Source organism: Limanda limanda, chromosome 17 (genome assembly GCF_963576545.1).
Source record: "Limanda limanda chromosome 17, fLimLim1.1, whole genome shotgun sequence".
NCBI classification, from domain to species: domain Eukaryota; kingdom Metazoa; phylum Chordata; class Actinopteri; order Pleuronectiformes; family Pleuronectidae; genus Limanda; species Limanda limanda.
Genome location: NC_083652.1, coordinates 23,312,187 through 23,329,291, shown reverse-complemented (window position 1 = coordinate 23,329,291; position 17,105 = coordinate 23,312,187). Strand labels below are relative to the sequence as shown.

At 41.2% G+C, this 17,105-nt stretch overlaps 2 protein-coding genes across 3 annotated transcripts; one reads left to right on the top strand and one right to left on the bottom strand.

Moving 5' to 3' along the window:
• Positions 1–419: 419 nt before the first annotated feature.
• On the bottom strand, positions 420–4,833 carry LOC133023227 (coiled-coil-helix-coiled-coil-helix domain-containing protein 5). 2 transcript variants are annotated; one of them, XM_061090198.1, is made up of 4 exons: positions 4,619–4,833; positions 2,570–2,710; positions 2,318–2,469; positions 420–769 (listed from the first exon to the last, which is right to left on the bottom strand). In XM_061090198.1, the coding sequence occupies exons 2-4, from the start codon at positions 2,698–2,700 to the stop codon at positions 741–743; spliced, it is 312 nt and encodes a 103-aa protein (XP_060946181.1). In that variant the 5' UTR covers positions 2,701–2,710; positions 4,619–4,833; the 3' UTR covers positions 420–740. The 2 variants fall into 2 exon arrangements, with proteins under 2 accessions (XP_060946181.1, XP_060946180.1); XM_061090197.1 differs by lacking the exon at positions 4,619–4,833 and adding an exon at positions 3,580–3,679.
• atp13a1 (ATPase 13A1) lies at positions 4,481–15,799 on the top strand. The gene is made up of 25 exons (XM_061090196.1): positions 4,481–4,970; positions 6,330–6,419; positions 7,398–7,661; positions 8,615–8,770; positions 8,858–8,927; positions 9,029–9,135; positions 9,982–10,111; positions 10,183–10,238; positions 10,349–10,475; positions 10,612–10,749; positions 10,888–11,008; positions 11,142–11,299; positions 11,463–11,638; positions 11,727–11,837; positions 11,931–12,056; positions 12,136–12,244; positions 12,399–12,592; positions 13,380–13,476; positions 13,564–13,748; positions 13,948–14,062; positions 14,155–14,351; positions 14,470–14,612; positions 14,741–14,852; positions 14,941–15,084; positions 15,181–15,799. Exons 1-25 carry the CDS (start codon positions 4,647–4,649, stop codon positions 15,289–15,291), a joined length of 3,561 nt encoding a protein of 1,186 aa, XP_060946179.1. The 5' UTR covers positions 4,481–4,646; the 3' UTR covers positions 15,292–15,799.
• The last annotated feature ends 1,306 nt before the right edge of the window (positions 15,800–17,105 follow it).

Here is a 17,105-nt window from a genome sequence, read left to right as displayed (position 1 = left end):
TGCGGTTTCATCTTTGACGCGTGCTTGCCTTGTTTGTCCTTAATATGATAAATCGTCTGATATGAACCAAGGTAATTCATCACGCTTGAGAAGAATGAACGCCACCTCCCTCCTCTACCCCCTTCAGCGCTTTAATAATTAAACCAGAAAAGGTCTGTTCTGCTCAGTGGTCACAGGGCTCCTAACTCAACATCCTCCCTCGGTCTCTCTCAGTAGTCCTGCTGATTAGAGCTGGACGGCCTCCTCCTCCTTTCTCTTTCTTCCCAGACTCCCTGTTTCTCAGTCATTGAGTAGCCAGGAGACTTTGTGTGGGAGTGATACATTCCAGTTTAATATTTGACTTTGACTCAGACCTGGGGAGGGTGAGAAGGACAGACCCAGGCAGCAGGAGACAATGGAGGATGACCACACCAGATGAGTAATAGAAGTCGGATTTTTAATGAAATTGGTCAATAAATCCAGTACAAACCAGACGTTCCACTTACACTCAAGTATAAATGTTATTTTGACATTAACATTCACATGATAAAGGGACACAGTAATTAAAATGTATATATATATATATATTAAGGTCACAGTGCTTTTCACAATCCTCTGTTTGTTATTGTTGAGCACAAATGCACACAGAGGAAAACAGATGTCCAAACCGCACTGTACATACAGTAACTGAGCCTGTGGACGTGTGGAGCGACACCATCACAGGTGTGATCTGAAGGTGGAGGAACGCTGGCGTCTCCGTGCTACGATGGCTGAGCTGGAGGATTTGCATCTGGAAAAGAAAATTAATTTATTAGTATGTTAGCTATTAAAGCAATATCACCAAAACATGATACAGTATACAAATCAAATATGTGTTCTTGCATCTAAATTCTAAAAAAAGGTCCAGGACACCACTACATGTGTGACATATCCCACTGTTCCGTGTACCAAAGTTTTCGTTAGCATTTTGGTTTGTTTGTCTATTAGTTAGTAGAATGACGCAAAAACTATTTAATGGATTTCAATGAAAGTGGGTGGAAGGATTCAGTATGGGTCCGGAAAGAACCCCTTAATATACGGTGTGCGCATTTAGATCAGAGTATTGATCCAGGAATATATTTTTCACTTTCTTTGACATTGCGAGAAAAAAAACAAAAACGGGCATGTTGAGAGGACTGATATTGTGTCTACATAATTTAGTCACCACGAAATTTTAATGGCTGCAGTATCCGGATCAGTGGGCACATCCAGGATTCTCTTCAACAATGTGAGTTAATACTTTTAACCAAATTTTCCTTGTTTCTCAGAATATAATTCATGGGCTGGAAAGAAATCAAAAAACATCTGGCATATTTATGGGGCTGATATATAATAGTAGTGGTGGGGGAAAAAATAGATTCTGTTCAGTATCGCGAAATTTTGCGCCCGCGATTATATCGATACTGTAGCACAAAGTATTGCAATATTATTATTTTTTTTTTAATATTTATTTACAATCATATATGTAACAGCCCCTGGCTGGCAAAGCATGACGAGGAGAGTTTCAGAGTTTAAAAGATACCTAGTGTGTATGAGGAAAGGATGTTCTCCACTGCAGGAGATATAGTAACGTTCCAGAGGAACTTTAACATCTGAGCATGTTGACCAACTCCTTTTTCTGAACAAAAATGCCAATATTCCCAAATGAATTTAACATTTTGGGTCATGACCTTGCAGCCAACTGGACTGGACTCTAGTAGTACACATTTGTGTATTTTTCTAAATTTGATTGAAGCTCTAGGTTACTCTTATTTATATGATTGAGCTCAGTGTTCATGTGAGAGGTCTCCTATTCAGAAAATAATTACAAAGGTCCTGTGTCCTGAATGTTCAAGGACAAAGTTTTTGCACTTCAGTTAATGTGTAGAAGACAATGTTGTTCACAGAATTAAATGTGACATTTGGAGTTAGTTGAGCAGTCTTATTTTCCTCATTTTTTGTAATGCCTTTGAATAATATGGGGGACATGAATCGCAATAAATCGCAGAATCGAATCGCAATACTTGCAGTATCGCAATATATATCGCAGAATCGCAATACTATTGAATCGTGGCCAAAATATCTCAATACTAAATCGTCACATTTTTGCCAATTCCCACCCCTATATAATAGTGTGTCAAATTTGGTGCGTATCCAAAATAAAAAATCTGGATCTACTAAACTTAAATGTGGTTTCAGGGGCTGTTGGGCCTTGGTTGATGTCTGCACACGACTAAGTGCCGTTCTAATGTTCTTATGTTGATCAACTGTTCCTATGTGACCTTGAGTTATGTATGACCGATCCCAGCAGGGTGCTTACCCACTCCACTGATATCCACCGTCTCCGCACAGCCCAGGAAGCGAGCCACGTGCGCTGAGCAGGAGGCAGGTTGGTTCTGGTTTTCTTTCAGGCAGCGCTCGAACTCCACAAACTGCTGGGAACAGTCCTGTCTGATCTTCTGGATCACCGGGCTACCAAAACAAAAACACACAGGGGGGTTTGTTTTCAATGTGCTCTGATGGTTGTGTGAATGATGAAACAGTCACATAGGTGGGATTGTTGGGGCCTTACTGTGATGATGTGCACTGAGCCACCTTCATCTTCAGCTCATGACAGTTCTGCTGCCATGTTGATGGGTTGGAGGCCACACATGAACCATATTCCTCCATTTCTTTGTGGCAGTACTTTGCCGTGATCTCCATAGCAGCCTGCCTGAGAGTTTACAGACGGATATAAATCAGTAAGTGGTAGGGATGGGGGGGAAATCGATTCAGTTACAAATTGTGATTCCTGTGAATGACGATTTTAAATCGCCATGCTGCCTCCCAAATCGAATTTTTAAAAATTAAAAAAAAAAAGGGGGGATATATGGGGGGGCAACATCACCCCAGAGCATGTTGACCAGCTCTTGTTTTTGCACAAGAATCTAAACATGCCCAAGCACTAGCTTTGCATCGCCTATATGCTAACAACAAGAGCCTCCTTTTTGTTTATTTCAAAGTTTATATTTTAAGTAAACTTTTATTCATTCTATTTAATTTACCTTTTATTTATTGTTTAAAAGTAGCCTAAGTGGCATACATTTCTTAATCTGTCAGTTTGTGTGCAGTTGACAGGGGCTATACAATAATAGGGAACATTTTTATTTATTTTCTCTATTGGCTGCCCGGCAGTCATTAAGTTAATGTTAATATTTGAAATAAAACTTGTAAAGCTCTAAGTGAATTTGACTGTGTTGTATTTGAAGGTATGATTCAACATTTTTCCATGGTCCAGTATTTAAAAAAAAAAAAATAACCAAAAGAAATCCCAGGAAATCGTAATATCGAATCGCAATACATATCGTATCGCCGGCTAAGTATCGTGATAGTATCGTATCGGGAGGTCCCTGCTGATTCCCGTCCCTAGTAAGTGGTCATGCAGCCATAGATCACTGATCTGATAAACCTGCTGTTACAAGTATTCATGTGGAGGATGAAGCCTGATTCACAAAGTCGTATAATTAACAGACGGCTTCTACATATCTAGATAGATGGATAGTGGGACATGACACATGCATTAAAGAGGAGGAAGATTCTTACATGTTGATCTCAAACGAGGAGTCTGATCAGTGAAGGTTACAGCGCAACATTCAGTCAATGGTCACAGGAACAAGCCGAGCATGTGGAGCCATGTCTGTGCGGTAACTACCATAGATATATATATAATAAAGACTAGATATCTCGTTCGACGGATCCGGACGTCCGCACATGGCGGCCATCTTGCTAGGGGGCAGCTCGCTTACCCATAACAATGTGTTGGTAAATAACCATAACTTGCTCAATTTTCAACCGATTTTTAAACGATCTGGTTTGTTATAAACGTCAGAGATGTAGTTATGACACTGAATAAATTATTTAATTTTTTTAGAAAATAACATAATTATTCATAAGTATGCAGTGTCATATATACATCTCTGACGTTTATAACAAACCAAACTGTTTAAAAATCGGTTGAAAATTGAGCAAGTTATGGTTATTTACCAACACATTGTTATGGGTGAGCGAGCTGCCCCCTAGCAAGATGGCCGCCATGTGGTGACGTTCGTCTCCGTTGGCCGGCAACGCATACGAGACATCTAGCCTTTATTATGTAAATCTATGATAACTACACCGTACACACCCACTGCGATCTGATTGGACACAAATACAACATCGTGACACGGTTCCTTGTTGTGATTGGATCCCATTTGTGTCAATCTCGCGGTCTGGCCACGCCCTGATAATGACGTAGAATTCATTAAAGGCGTATTCGCGTGATGTGAAATCAAAGAGTTCAACAACAAACGACGACATCTTGTCGGAGTTGTCTCGTTATTCATGAGTTGAAAGAAAAATTATCAAAAAAAAGCGAATCTAACGCTGGTGGGAAGAAAACAATTGCCTTTTCCGGTTTTTCAGGCATTACGTGACGTTGCGTGATTACGTATGCGGAAGCCACGGTAGGAGAGCGAGCGATTGAGGAAAACTGGCGCCGGAGGCTGGACCGAGCATCGCTTCGTGTAGATATTGTATTTTACCGGCTACGGCACGACGGGGCGGCGGCGGAGGAGAGGGGGGCCCGGGGGAGAGAGACACGCACCGTGAACGACGCCGAGAAAGAGGCGAGAATGGCCGCGGACGGGATCCGGGGACCGGGCGAGCTGCAAATGGCCCCTTCGGTGAACCAGCAGCATGACAGCGGCACCGGCGACGAGCTGGTCCGCTCGGTGACGCTGTACCGGCGGAGGCCCCGGCTGCTGCACGGCACCGTGCTCCCGTTCCTGGCCCTCCTCTACCCGGGCTGGCTCTACGTGTGGCTGGGGGTGTACGGGGCTTCGGACTACCCGGAGGCAGGCCTCCTAGCGCTGGCTGCCATCGGGATCGCGCACGTCCTCACTGCTCTCTCCGGTTATTGGTCCGTGCACGCGCACTGTTTGCTCACCTGCTCCAAGGTAAACAATAAACATCATCAATAACAGCAATACGGTTTAGACACATTTTTATTTTCCACTATCTCCTCTGCATAGAGATAACGAGTCAGGGCCAGCAGGAGTGACGTGGAATCAATGACCTGCTCAAAGGCACTACAGTAGAGCAGGTGTTGGGCTTGAACCAGGGATAATAGGGGTGGGAATTGGCAAAAATGTGACGATTCAATAGTATTGCATTATTTGGGCCACGATTCAATAGTATTGCGATTCTGCGATATATTGCGATACTGCAAGTATTGCGATTCGATTCTGCGATATATTGCGATTCATGTCCCCCATATTATTCAAAGGCATTACAAAAAATGAGGAAAATAAGACTGCTCAACTCACTTCAAATGTCACATTTAATTCTGTGAACAACATTGTCTTGTACACATTAACTGAAGTGCAAAAACTTTGTCCTTGAACATTCAGGACACAGGACCTTTGTAATTATTTTCTGAATAGGAGACCTCTCACATGAACACTGAGCTCCCAGCACATAACTCACAATTATTTAAATACAATACAGTAACATAAAGCAGACATAATAGAGTAACATAAACCTGAGAATAATCATATAAATAAGAGTAACCTAGAGCTTCAATCAAATTGAGAAAAATAAACAAATGTGTTCTACTAGAGTCCAGTCCAGTTGGCTGCAAGGTCATGACCCAAAATGTTAAATTCATTTGGGAATATTGGCATTTTCGTTCAGAAAAAGGAGTTGGTCAACATGCTCAGATGTTTAAGTTCCTCTGGGTCGTTACTATATCTCCTGCAGTGGAGAACATCCTTTCCACAGACACACTAGGTATCTTTTAAACACTTTTTTTTTTAAATATTGCAATACTTTGTGCTACAGTATCGATATAATCGCGGGCGCAAAATATCGCGATACTGAACAGAATCGATTTTTTCCCCCACCACTAATGGACAGTGGGCTTTATAGGCACTGATTTCAAACACACTAATCATCACTCTTTCATTTTCCCTTCTCTGGGACCTGCTGATACAGTCCAATGTTTTTGTGATGGAGCCTAGAGGCTGTAACTGTGTGACTGTGGTCCCTTCCTACAAGTTTCATTTTCAGCTTCCATTCCATTTCATCACAACCTTGGAGTTGCACTGCCAGTGTATGAGGAGAAATTTTGTTTTATGACACAACATTATAAGGCCCAAAAGTACCCTTAAATTCAATCAAGCTGCACCAAATATCATTGTGATCAAGCAGTTATATGTCGGGGCATTTCTCATTTGAGAGGGACAAAGCTGCAGAGGCACACGACTGTACCAACAATACCTTAACACTGTGTGTGAATTTGTCACCTGTTCATACAGGAACCAGACCCAAACAAGGCTACGCTGGCAAAGGTCATCCCCTGCCCCAACAACGGCTCTGCTGAGCTCGTGCCACTACAGAGGGACCAGGTCAGTTCATCAAGTTTCTGTCAGGATTCACATTCTATGTCTGTCAAGTTCTAATATGTCTCCCGATCTTACCAGTTCTTAGAAATACATTTTCGCTTTATCACTCGTCAAGAGATTGGTTGGAAATGGCTTCAATGTTTGAAAATGATAAAAGTCGTTATATTTTGTTGACATTTGTGATTGTATCTGTCCAAAGAGGATATTCTTTTTTTTGAAATTCTCTTTTTATTTACAAAGGCACATTTCCATCACTTACATAAAATACAGCTTTAGTCTGTCAAGGACATAATAAAGGATGGATGTAGTAAGTTTGGGTGATTTTGTTCATATTGCCTTTCTGGGGTTTTGTTTTATGGATCTAAACTACTCCATGTAGGAACAATAACAGAGGTAAATAGAACACAACCGGGGAGCACACTACACATAAAAAAAAGGAGGATCACACAAAACACAAGTATATTCAAATAAAATCAGATCTAACTGGGGTTACATACTTAGTCCATTTTTCCCTCAAGGTCTTTCTCGACCTTGAGGGAAAAATAGATCTTTTCCATAACATAAATGTCATACACAATTTCAATCCATTCATCAATGGTGGGAGGGTCCACTTTTAACCATTTCCTCGTGACACATTTCTTACTAGCTGCCAACAGTATAGCGAGCAGTTTTTTGTCTTTTATGTTCCTTGTTTCAAATAATATATTGCCCAAAAACAAAGTTTCACACTTTAATGGGATGTTCACGATTAAATACATTGTTCAAAGAGGATGATCTACTGATGCATTCCTCTAAAAATACTTATATTTGTCACCTAGTGAGTGAAAATTGTTAGTTTCAGTTATTTACTGTGTTATAATGTGATTTGTCCAAAGTATAAAGGATAAAATAGACTGTTTTTCCAATATGTGAATAAACAAACATATCTTTCTTGAACTTATTATGTAATAATTTGTTTTCTATTTGTTGTGCGACCAACAGGATGAGAACGGGGAAGGGACCCTATCTTTTGAGTTTCAAAAGATCCGCTACATGTTTGACCACCAAGAGAAGAAATGCTTCCTTCCAATAGCGTATCCCATCTGCCAGCCAATGGGACACTTCCAGTCCTGCCGTGGTTACCAGGAGGAGACGGAACTCAGAGCTGCGGAGAAGCGCTACAGCACCAATCGAGCCGAGATGGTGGTGCCAGACTTCCTGGAGCTCTTCAGAGAGAGGGCCACAGCTCCCTTCTTTGTTTTCCAGGTATGTGTGAAAGTTTCTCTATATAATAATAGAACTTTATTGGTAATAATTGTAAACCTGGTAATAGTGTCTGTACTCATGTAGCGGTGGGAATTGGCAAAAATGTGACGATTCAATAGTATTGCGATTCTGCGATATATTGCGATACTGCAAGTATTGCGATTCGATTCTGCGATATATTGCGATTCATGTCCCCCATATTATTCAAAGGCATTACAAAAAATGAGGAAGATAAGACTGCTCACCTCACTTCAAATGTCACATTTAATTCTGTGAACAACATTGTCTTCTACACATTAACTGAAGTGCAAAAACTTTGTCCTGGAACATTCAGGACACAGGACCTTTGTAATTATTTTCTGAATAGGAGACCTCTCACATGAACACTGAGCTCCCAGCACATAACTTACAATTATTTAAATACAATACAGTAACATCAAGCAGACATAATAGAGTAACATAAACCTGAGAATAATCATATAAATAAGAGTAACCTAGAGCTTCAATCAAATTGAGAAAAATACACAAATGTGTACTACTAGAGTCCAGTCCAGTTGGCTGCAAGGTCATGACCCAAAATGTTAAATTCATTTGGGAATATTGGCATTTTTGTTCAGAAAAAGGAGTTGGTCAACATGCTCAGATGTTAAAGTTCCTCTGGAACGTTACTATATCTCCTGCAGTGGAGAACATCCTTTCCGCATTTACTATCTTTCAATTTTAATTATCTTTTAATTTCTGAAACTCTCCTCGTCATGCTTTGCCAGCCAGGGGCTGTTACATATATAATTGTAAATAAAGTATCAAAAAAAAAAAAAATTTGAAATATTTCAATACTTTGTGCTACAGTATTGATATAATCGCGGGCGCAAAATATTGCGATACTGAACAGAATAGATTTTTCCCCCACCACTATACTCATGTAACGTTATCTATCCTCTGTCCTCCACCAGGTGTTCTGTGTGGGGCTCTGGTGTCTGGACGAGTACTGGTACTACAGCGTTTTCACACTGTTCATGCTGGTGGCGTTCGAGGCCTCCCTCGTCCAGCAGCAAATGAGGAATATGTCTGAGATCCGCCGCATGGGAAACAAGCCCTACATGATCCAGGTAGGTTTGATCCAATTCTAAGTTATAAACAAACAGGTTATCTTGCAAAACTCTCCAGTCAAAATGTCTTCGTATTTTTTGTACCAGGTATATCGCAACAGGAAGTGGAGACCTATTTCAAGTGATGAGCTTGTCCCTGGTGACATCGTCTCAATAGGTTCGTTTTCTGTCAGTGTTTTGAATCTCTTCACATGCATCAGATCAACACTGTTAGTCTGTGTTTCATATATATATATATATATACTCTCCCCTGCATAGGACGATCGCCCCAGGACAACTTGGTACCTTGTGATGTGCTGCTGCTCAGGGGCCGCTGCATTGTGGACGAGGCCATGCTGACCGGAGAGTCCGTGCCCCAGATGAAGGTTGGTATCATCTTATAAATGCATGATAACACTATCCAGAGCTGAGGGTATGGACTTTGATGGAGTGTTGGCTAAATTACATGGGATGTTTGTGGGGCATCTCAATAACTAAGTAATAAATTAGCACTAAATATACCTGTCTCCTTGCACTGTGGACCCTGTACAACACTCCGCTCCATATACACTTACTTCACATCATATGTGATATGTGTTCATATAAACCATATTGATATTATATATCATTTTATACAATAATATTGTCTTTTGCACACTCTGTCTACATATTCTTACACTCATAGTATATTATATTATCTATTGTATAGTCAAATACTTATATTTATACCTCCACTATATATCATATATTATATCATACTCTCTGTATATTCTTTGTATATATAAGTCTATATACACATATTTATACATGTGTACATGTTATAATTATAATTATTATTATATTATTATTATTTTTACTGTTATTATTATATATACTGTTGCTGCCATTATTACTATAGACTGCTATTATATTGGTATAATTACTATCATATATATAAATATATATTATGTTATATTATATACTATATATACTGTACTATTTTTATATACTGTCTAACAATAACATTACCATCATATCATCAGTACTATTACCATCATCTTGCCACTGCACCTTATCTACCTATTTATCTTGTGTTTCTGTTTTTTATTCTTTCTACCTCAATATTTTTTATTGTATTGTATTTCATTGTATTCAAAGATACCGGCTGCTATGACAACTTAATTTCCCTTCGGGGATGAATAAAGTAATCTATCTATCTATCAATCTAACTGCTGATAATGTGGGGTGTGCAGGAGCCAGTAGAGGACTTGGACCCAGAGCGAGTCCTGGACCTTCAGACAGACTCTCGACTCCACATCATCTCCGGTGGGACCAAAGTGGTCCAACATACCCCTCCTTTAAAGGCTAGTGCTGGACTCAAACGTAAGTGCTAATTCCTGTTTCCTAACCATCAGAACAAGGTGCAGACTCTTAAACCTTTTCTTTATTTGCAGCTGTAGACAATGGCTGTGTGGCCTATGTATTGAGAACAGGGTTCTACACCTCTCAGGTAAGAAAGCTACTTAGTTCATCAATATTCCCCTTTTTTCTTTTCATGCATTTTAATTCCAGTTAAAAAAAACATGATTGTGCTGACTGTATGTACAAACTGTCTTCCAGGGTAAACTATTACGAACCATCCTCTTTGGTGTGAAGAGAGTGACGGCAAACAACATGGAGACCTTCATCTTCATCCTCTTCCTTCTTGTGTTCGCCATTGCTGCAGCTGGCTATGTGTGGGTTGAAGGTGAGGTGCATGGAATCAACTCAAGATTCAAATTACCCACAGATGTTATCATAGTTAAAGTGGTAGCTGATAGGTGGAGGCGAGTGCGTAAGCAATGCCCAAATACTATCTTTACTTTTTGTATTGTCACCCCCAGGGACCAAAGATCTCAGCAGGAATCGCTACAAGCTGTTCCTGGAGTGCACGCTTATCCTCACCTCAGTTGTTCCACCAGAACTCCCCATAGAGCTCTCCCTGGCAGTTAACACATCTCTTATCGCTCTGGCTAAACTTTGTAAGCCTGTTTCTGCTCCTGTGTGTGTGTGTGTGTGTGTTTTCAATATATACAAAGAGACTTGAACTGAGCAGCAAATAATGAAAAGCTTGTAAAATCTGTGGTTCATTCCCATTTTCCTTTTCTTCTCCTGCCTAGATGTATTCTGTACTGAGCCATTCAGGATACCATTTGCAGGGAAAGTGGAGGTTTGCTGTTTTGACAAAACAGGAACACTGACCAGTGACAGTCTGGTGGTACGTGGAGTAGCAGGCCTTAGGTAAACTCAGCCAGCTATTTAACAACATAATTCATAATGTACAAACACAAAGCATACTCTGCTATGGTTGAAGTTAGTTATCACACTACTTTGTCTCGAGGATATTTGAGTGATGTTTGTGTTTATGACACAGGGAAGGAAAGGAGGTGATGCCTGTATCTGAGATCCCAGTTGAGACTCATCGGGTGGTGGCCACCTGTCACTCACTGGTCACTCTGGATGATGGACAGCTGGTCGGAGATCCACTAGAGAAGGCCATGCTGACCGCTGCTGACTGGATCCTCACTAAAGGTACATGGAGAACTCCACATGCCTCCCTCGTGCCCAGTGTAGGGAGAGTGTGGGTTACATATAATCGTGTGGCCCCCTCATGGTGCATACATTGTGGTACCTTTGGCTCCCAGTGGCATCATGCTTTAATGTACTTCTTGTTGACCCTTGTCTCTTTGACCAGATGAAAAGGTGTTCCCACGAGGCATCAAAACCCCGGGACTGAAGATCCACCAGCGCTTCCACTTTGCCAGCGCTCTGAAGAGGATGTCGGTTCTGGCCTCCTATGAGAAAATGGGCTCGTCTGAACTCTCTTACATCTCAGCTGTCAAAGGAGCTCCAGAGACACTCAGACAAATGGTATTGACACCATCCTTATTACATGCTCTGCTGTTTTCTACCCTATTCAACATGATCTACTGATGTTCTAATGTGGCTGTGTTTGCAGTTTACAGCCTGTCCGGAGAGCTATGACAAAGTCCACAGGGAAATGTCCCAGGAAGGGGCCAGAGTGCTGGCCCTGGGTTACAAAGAGATAGGACACCTCAGTCATCAGCAGGTTCTTGTTTGACTTTTCTCATAACTCTGAGATATTGTGTGATGCCTTTTGAGCAGGTTTTGAACTGATTGTGATATTTCTGGGTTCTTGTAGGTCCGGGAGATGAGTCGCGATGCACTGGAGTGTGACCTGCAGTTTGTTGGGTTCATGGTTGTGTCCTGCCCGCTCAAGACTGACAGCAAGGCAGTAATCAGAGAGATCCAGGAAGCATCTCATCATGTAAACAAGCTGAAAACGCACCATTGTGCACCGGTACACAAACGGCATTGTTTTAAGATCCGTCTCCCTCTGCTTTCAGGTTGTGATGATCACAGGAGACAACCCTCTAACGGCGTGCCACGTAGCGAGAGAGCTTCACTTCATTGAGAAAAAACACACTCTTATATTGCAGCCAAGCGTCGATCAGAGTAAGACTAGTCATCACAGAATTATATGTATTGCTCAAGTAAGCCTGTCAGGAACAGAAATAAATGTTGTAGCTGATACACACCGAGATTATTGTCGTAATCCATTTTCAGAAGGTATTTCCAAAGACGGGCGTCTGATGTTTTTGTTTTTCAGGTGAATGGCAGTGGGAATCCATCGATGGCAGCGTGCGTGTCCCAGTGCCCCCTCCCTCCGTTTCCTCCTTCGTGCAACAGTATGACTTGTGTGTAACAGGCGAGGGGCTGGCCAGACTGAGCTCTGACACTCCGCTGCTCAACGCCCTCCTGCCTCACATACAAGTGTTCGCTCGTGTCAGTCCGAAACAGAAAGTGAGTCCCAGAACAGCAGCTGTCTATCCTTCAAAACTAATAGTAGTAGTTGTGTAATTTTGGTCGTTGAGAATAGGGTTGCAAAATGTTGGGAATATTCAAAGTTGGAAACTTTCCATGGGAATATACAGGAATTAACAGGAATAAACTGGAAATGTTGTGGATAATTTATACTAACTGTATTTACCTTGTCATATACAGACATAAATATAATCATTTTGTTGTGTCATAGGCTGATTTGAGTCCTGAGGAAACTTTGGGCACTTGACTATATGCTTCTGCATCGTTGTGTCATTCTTAACATAGGTCTTTGCACAGTATTTGCAAATGTACACAGCCTTTCCTTCTACATTGGATGGGGTGAAATGTCTCCACACATGAGAGAGTGCACGTGGCATTGTTCTGTAGAATAAGATGAGAAAAAATATTGTAAAAAAACACTAATGCAATGCCAGAGATATAAATAGTTAGCCAAACAATTGGAATCGTCTGTAAACATATTTTACAATTGATGGATAAATGAATGGAAATAGTCTAGATGAACAGATGAACAATCCTCAATCAGCATGCTAATATATTTCTCCAGTAATATCATGGAAACTTACCTGACTAGTCCTGCACTCTACAGCAGGCCTCAGTAGCCCGGAAATTTGCCGAAAACTTTCCCCCCCTTTGCAACCCTAGTTGAGAAGCATTATGGCAAATCTAGAGTATAAAAAATGTAACCATGTAATTGTCTTGAAGGGTGAACTTTAAGGATGTTTCTGGTCTATCTGTTGTGCTACAGGAATTTGTGATCACCAGTCTGAAGGGGCTGGGTTATATAACACTGATGTGCGGTGATGGAACCAATGATGTCGGCGCTCTCAAACACGCCCACATAGGTACGGTCCATCACATGCCGGGACTCCCAGCCTTTTGTGCAAAGGTATGACACAGTAAGCAGTGACGATCCCTTTGTTCTTCCTCAGGTGTCGCTCTGTTAGCCAACGCCCCCGAGCGCATGCCCGAAAAAAAGAAACGGGGGAGAGAGAAGGAGGCACCCGCCGCAGAACCCAGACCTCTTCCACCCGTCAGCTCAGGAGGCAAAGTCAGCTCCAGGGCCGCCAGGCAGAGGCTGATGGCTCAGAGAGAAGAGCAGCTGGCTGCACAAAAGGTGTGTGTCATCAGAAAGGAACTCCACCCTGATTCTTGAGGGAATAGTTTATGAGTAATTTCCTCTTTTTAGTCTCCTCTCCACTAACTTTAACAAGATTGAGGAAATTGTGTATTTATAGCCCAAAACAGAGAATAAATGTAAATTCTACTGACAGAGTTGAAGTGTACTGGTCTAAAGGTCTTTTATTATTTAACAGGAGAGGATCAGTCAAGTCTTACGGGAACTTGAAGAGGATCAGGTACAAGTAGTGAAGCTGGGTGATGCCTCCATCGCAGCCCCATTCACCTCCAAGCTCTCATCCATTCAGTGCAGTAAGTGAGGCCTGATCTTTCAGCTTTCAGCTCTTGATTAAAACATGAGGTCACTCCACATGTGAACCATGTCACTTCGTCTCTGTCCACAGTCTGTCATGTCATAAAGCAGGGCCGTTGCACCCTGGTGACAACGCTCCAGATGTTTAAAATCCTTGCTCTCAACGCCCTGGTGCTGGCCTACAGCCAGTCCGTGCTCTACCTCGAGGGGGTCAAGTTCAGTGACTTCCAGGCGACCCTGCAGGGCCTGCTGCTGGCCGGATGCTTCCTCTTCATCTCAAGATCAAAGGTGAGAATTTGTTAAAGATTGATTGTCTGGACCTGGTTGATTGTTTTCCAAGAAAGATCATTACGTCTAACATGAAAAATGTCTTCTGTTTTTCATATCTTCTCTCCTGTGCACACAGCCACTGAAAACATTGTCTCGAGAGCGGCCCTTACCAAACATCTTCAATCTTTATACGGTGTTGACTGTGCTGCTGCAGTTTGCTGTTCACTTCTGTAGTCTGGTGTACCTTTACAAAGAGGCACAGAGCAGAAGTCCGCCAAGGTAAATCACTCTAAGACAGAAAGAGAGAGAATGGGAGAGTAAACGGAAATTCTGCTTTACCAGTTAAATATTTCTAACGTTACATTAATACATTATATAACTATTATCTTGTCAATTTTCTCTTGCAGAGCGGAGATGTTTGCAGATCTTTACAAAGAATTTGAACCAAGTCTAATCAACAGCACCGTGTATATAATGTCCATGGCGATGCAGATGGCCACCTTTGCCATTAACTACAAGGTACCTCTCCTTAGTCCCAGTAGTATTTTTTATCTGTGCATTCATTATGGAATAATAGATTTACAGCATTCCTTGTTTGGTTTGACAGGGTCACCCCTTCATGGAGTCTCTCACCGAGAATCGACCACTTCTATGGAGCATCGCTCTGTCAGGATTAGCAATTGTGGGACTTCTCTCTGGTTCCTCGCCAGAATTCAATGAACAATTTTCTCTAGTAGATATTCCAACTGACGTAAGCTGACATTATCTCACCGTTGTTTGCCTCTCATACACTTGTAGTCATTAATAACTCCATGATGTAATCTGCCTTCTCTTTACTTCCTTGCAGTTCAAAATGATCATTGCCCAGGTTCTGGTGGTGGACTTTGTTGCCGCCCTGCTGGTGGACCGTGTCCTGGAGTTTCTGCTGGGCAAAGGAACTCTCAGGCTGCCTTCTTGAACTTGTGCCAACAGCACCTGCTGCCCTTACCAACCAAACTGTAAAGGGAGACAAGACTTTGGAAGAAGAAAACAAGTGAAGCTGTTGTGACAAAACAGCCGAGACAGACATGGCGAGCAGTAGTGTACACTCCACTCCTTCCCTCGTCCTACTCTGCCTTTCCTCAACCATCTGGGTTTCTGTATTGTCTCTCTCTAGATTCTCTATCTGATTTCTTTATAACTCTTTATCTTTTTCTACAATTCTTTATCCCTCTCTTCATCTGTCCCTCCCCACTGCTACGAGGACATGAAGACGGCAGTATTGAGTGGAGTGCGAGACTGTGTGCCAACCAGAGTGAAAACACGGGCACACAAATGGGCATTCTCTAAGAGAATTGCAGAAGTGTTTTTGATTTTTTGATTCCTCTCCTTGATTTTGTAAAAAGTGAAAAACATCTCTAACAGACTTATAAAGACTTACAGATAAAAAATTATGACGTCTGTCAAGTGTGTTATCAAATGCAACTACTGGCGTGTCTGTACATTAAAAGGATGAGGACGTCCAGCTGGTTAATGAACTATTCTGGTCCCAGAAATGGGTGAGTAAGTAATGAGAGTATATGAAGACAGTAAACCTGTAGACATTCCCCCAATGGAACTTGGGACACGGGACACCTACCAAATCCAAACGTGTCAGTCCATTAAGCATCAATTGACAGTAGAAAAGACTTGAAGCTTGTCAAATTTATGTTAAATAAACAGGTTCTAACTACCAAAAAACGGAGATCGCAAGATATCAAAAACTGTTTGCTCGTTATCTTTGATATGAATTTAAGTCAACTTGAATTGTAAAACACATCTAGAAAATACATATAGTAAACCAGTCCCTCGACTTGCGGATCATGAACTATACCAGAGGTCTTCAACAGGGGGTCCGCGGAGGTACTGCAGGAGGGTCGTGAAATTTTTGGTTGATTAGACAATTTTTTATATCTTTTAATATTTTTTGTCGACGAATTCAAATGTATTTAAATACACATTAACATTTTTTATAATATATATAGTAGGGGTCCCTGCTTCATCTCTCCATTTGTTTTGGGTCCTTGAACTGAAAAACGTTGAAGACCCCTGTACTATACCAAATCAAATTGTTACATGGCCTTGATATCTAAAATGTGTATAATTCTGGCATCGTTTAAGCAACAGCTGAGCCTTGGTATATGTACACTTGACAGACAATAAGCTTATCTTTCAAAAGCTCATTTTAAAGAGAACAACATGAATAAATCTCAATAACTGGTGCCTTTCGTGATTTTCTGTAAATTTTCATTTCAAACTCAGCTATAGCACAAATATCTCGTCTTTTTGCCACATTACACAGGAACTTGCCTAATGATACTTTTGAACGCAAGTTAATGATAAAAAAAGCGCAAAGAAAACGAAAGAAGCTTTTTTAGACACTTCGAAAAGGAACAGTCATTTGTTATAAATATTTGTTATATATCCACTTATTTACATCCAGGGGTTAAGAAATTACATAATGGATGAACAGTTTTGAAAGGCCTGCTGTTGTAAATGAAGAGATGTGCAAACAGTAACAATTGAAATGGCAGAACCACAATAGAAGAGAAAAGGAGATTCACTCCCAAGGAAATGAGCTATTTAGCACAACATCTTGAATTTAGGAGACGTAACCACCGAGACATTGAACTGTTAGATATTACAGATCCAATCAATTATTATAAGGAGGATCAGAGTTGATTCACTCGACTCGGTGAGAGGTTATGATAAACTGAAAACATCAGTTACAAGATTATATATATACGTTAAAAT

Coding starts and splice junctions, on each gene's coding strand:
- LOC133023227 (XM_061090197.1), bottom strand. Junction 2,470..2,569: donor GCTCAGTGCACATCATCACA/GTAAGGCCCCAA, acceptor TTGTTTTGGTAG/CCCGGTGATCCAGAAGATCA. Junction 770..2,317: donor GGTGGATATCAGTGGAGTGG/GTAAGCACCCTG, acceptor TTTCTTTTCCAG/ATGCAAATCCTCCAGCTCAG.
- atp13a1 (XM_061090196.1), top strand. CDS start 4,647: ATGGCCGCGGACGGGATCCGGGGACCGGGCGAGCTGCAAATGGCCCCT. Junction 10,750..10,887: donor TATCGCTCTGGCTAAACTTT/GTAAGCCTGTTT, acceptor TCTCCTGCCTAG/ATGTATTCTGTACTGAGCCA. Junction 11,300..11,462: donor TGACTGGATCCTCACTAAAG/GTACATGGAGAA, acceptor CTCTTTGACCAG/ATGAAAAGGTGTTCCCACGA.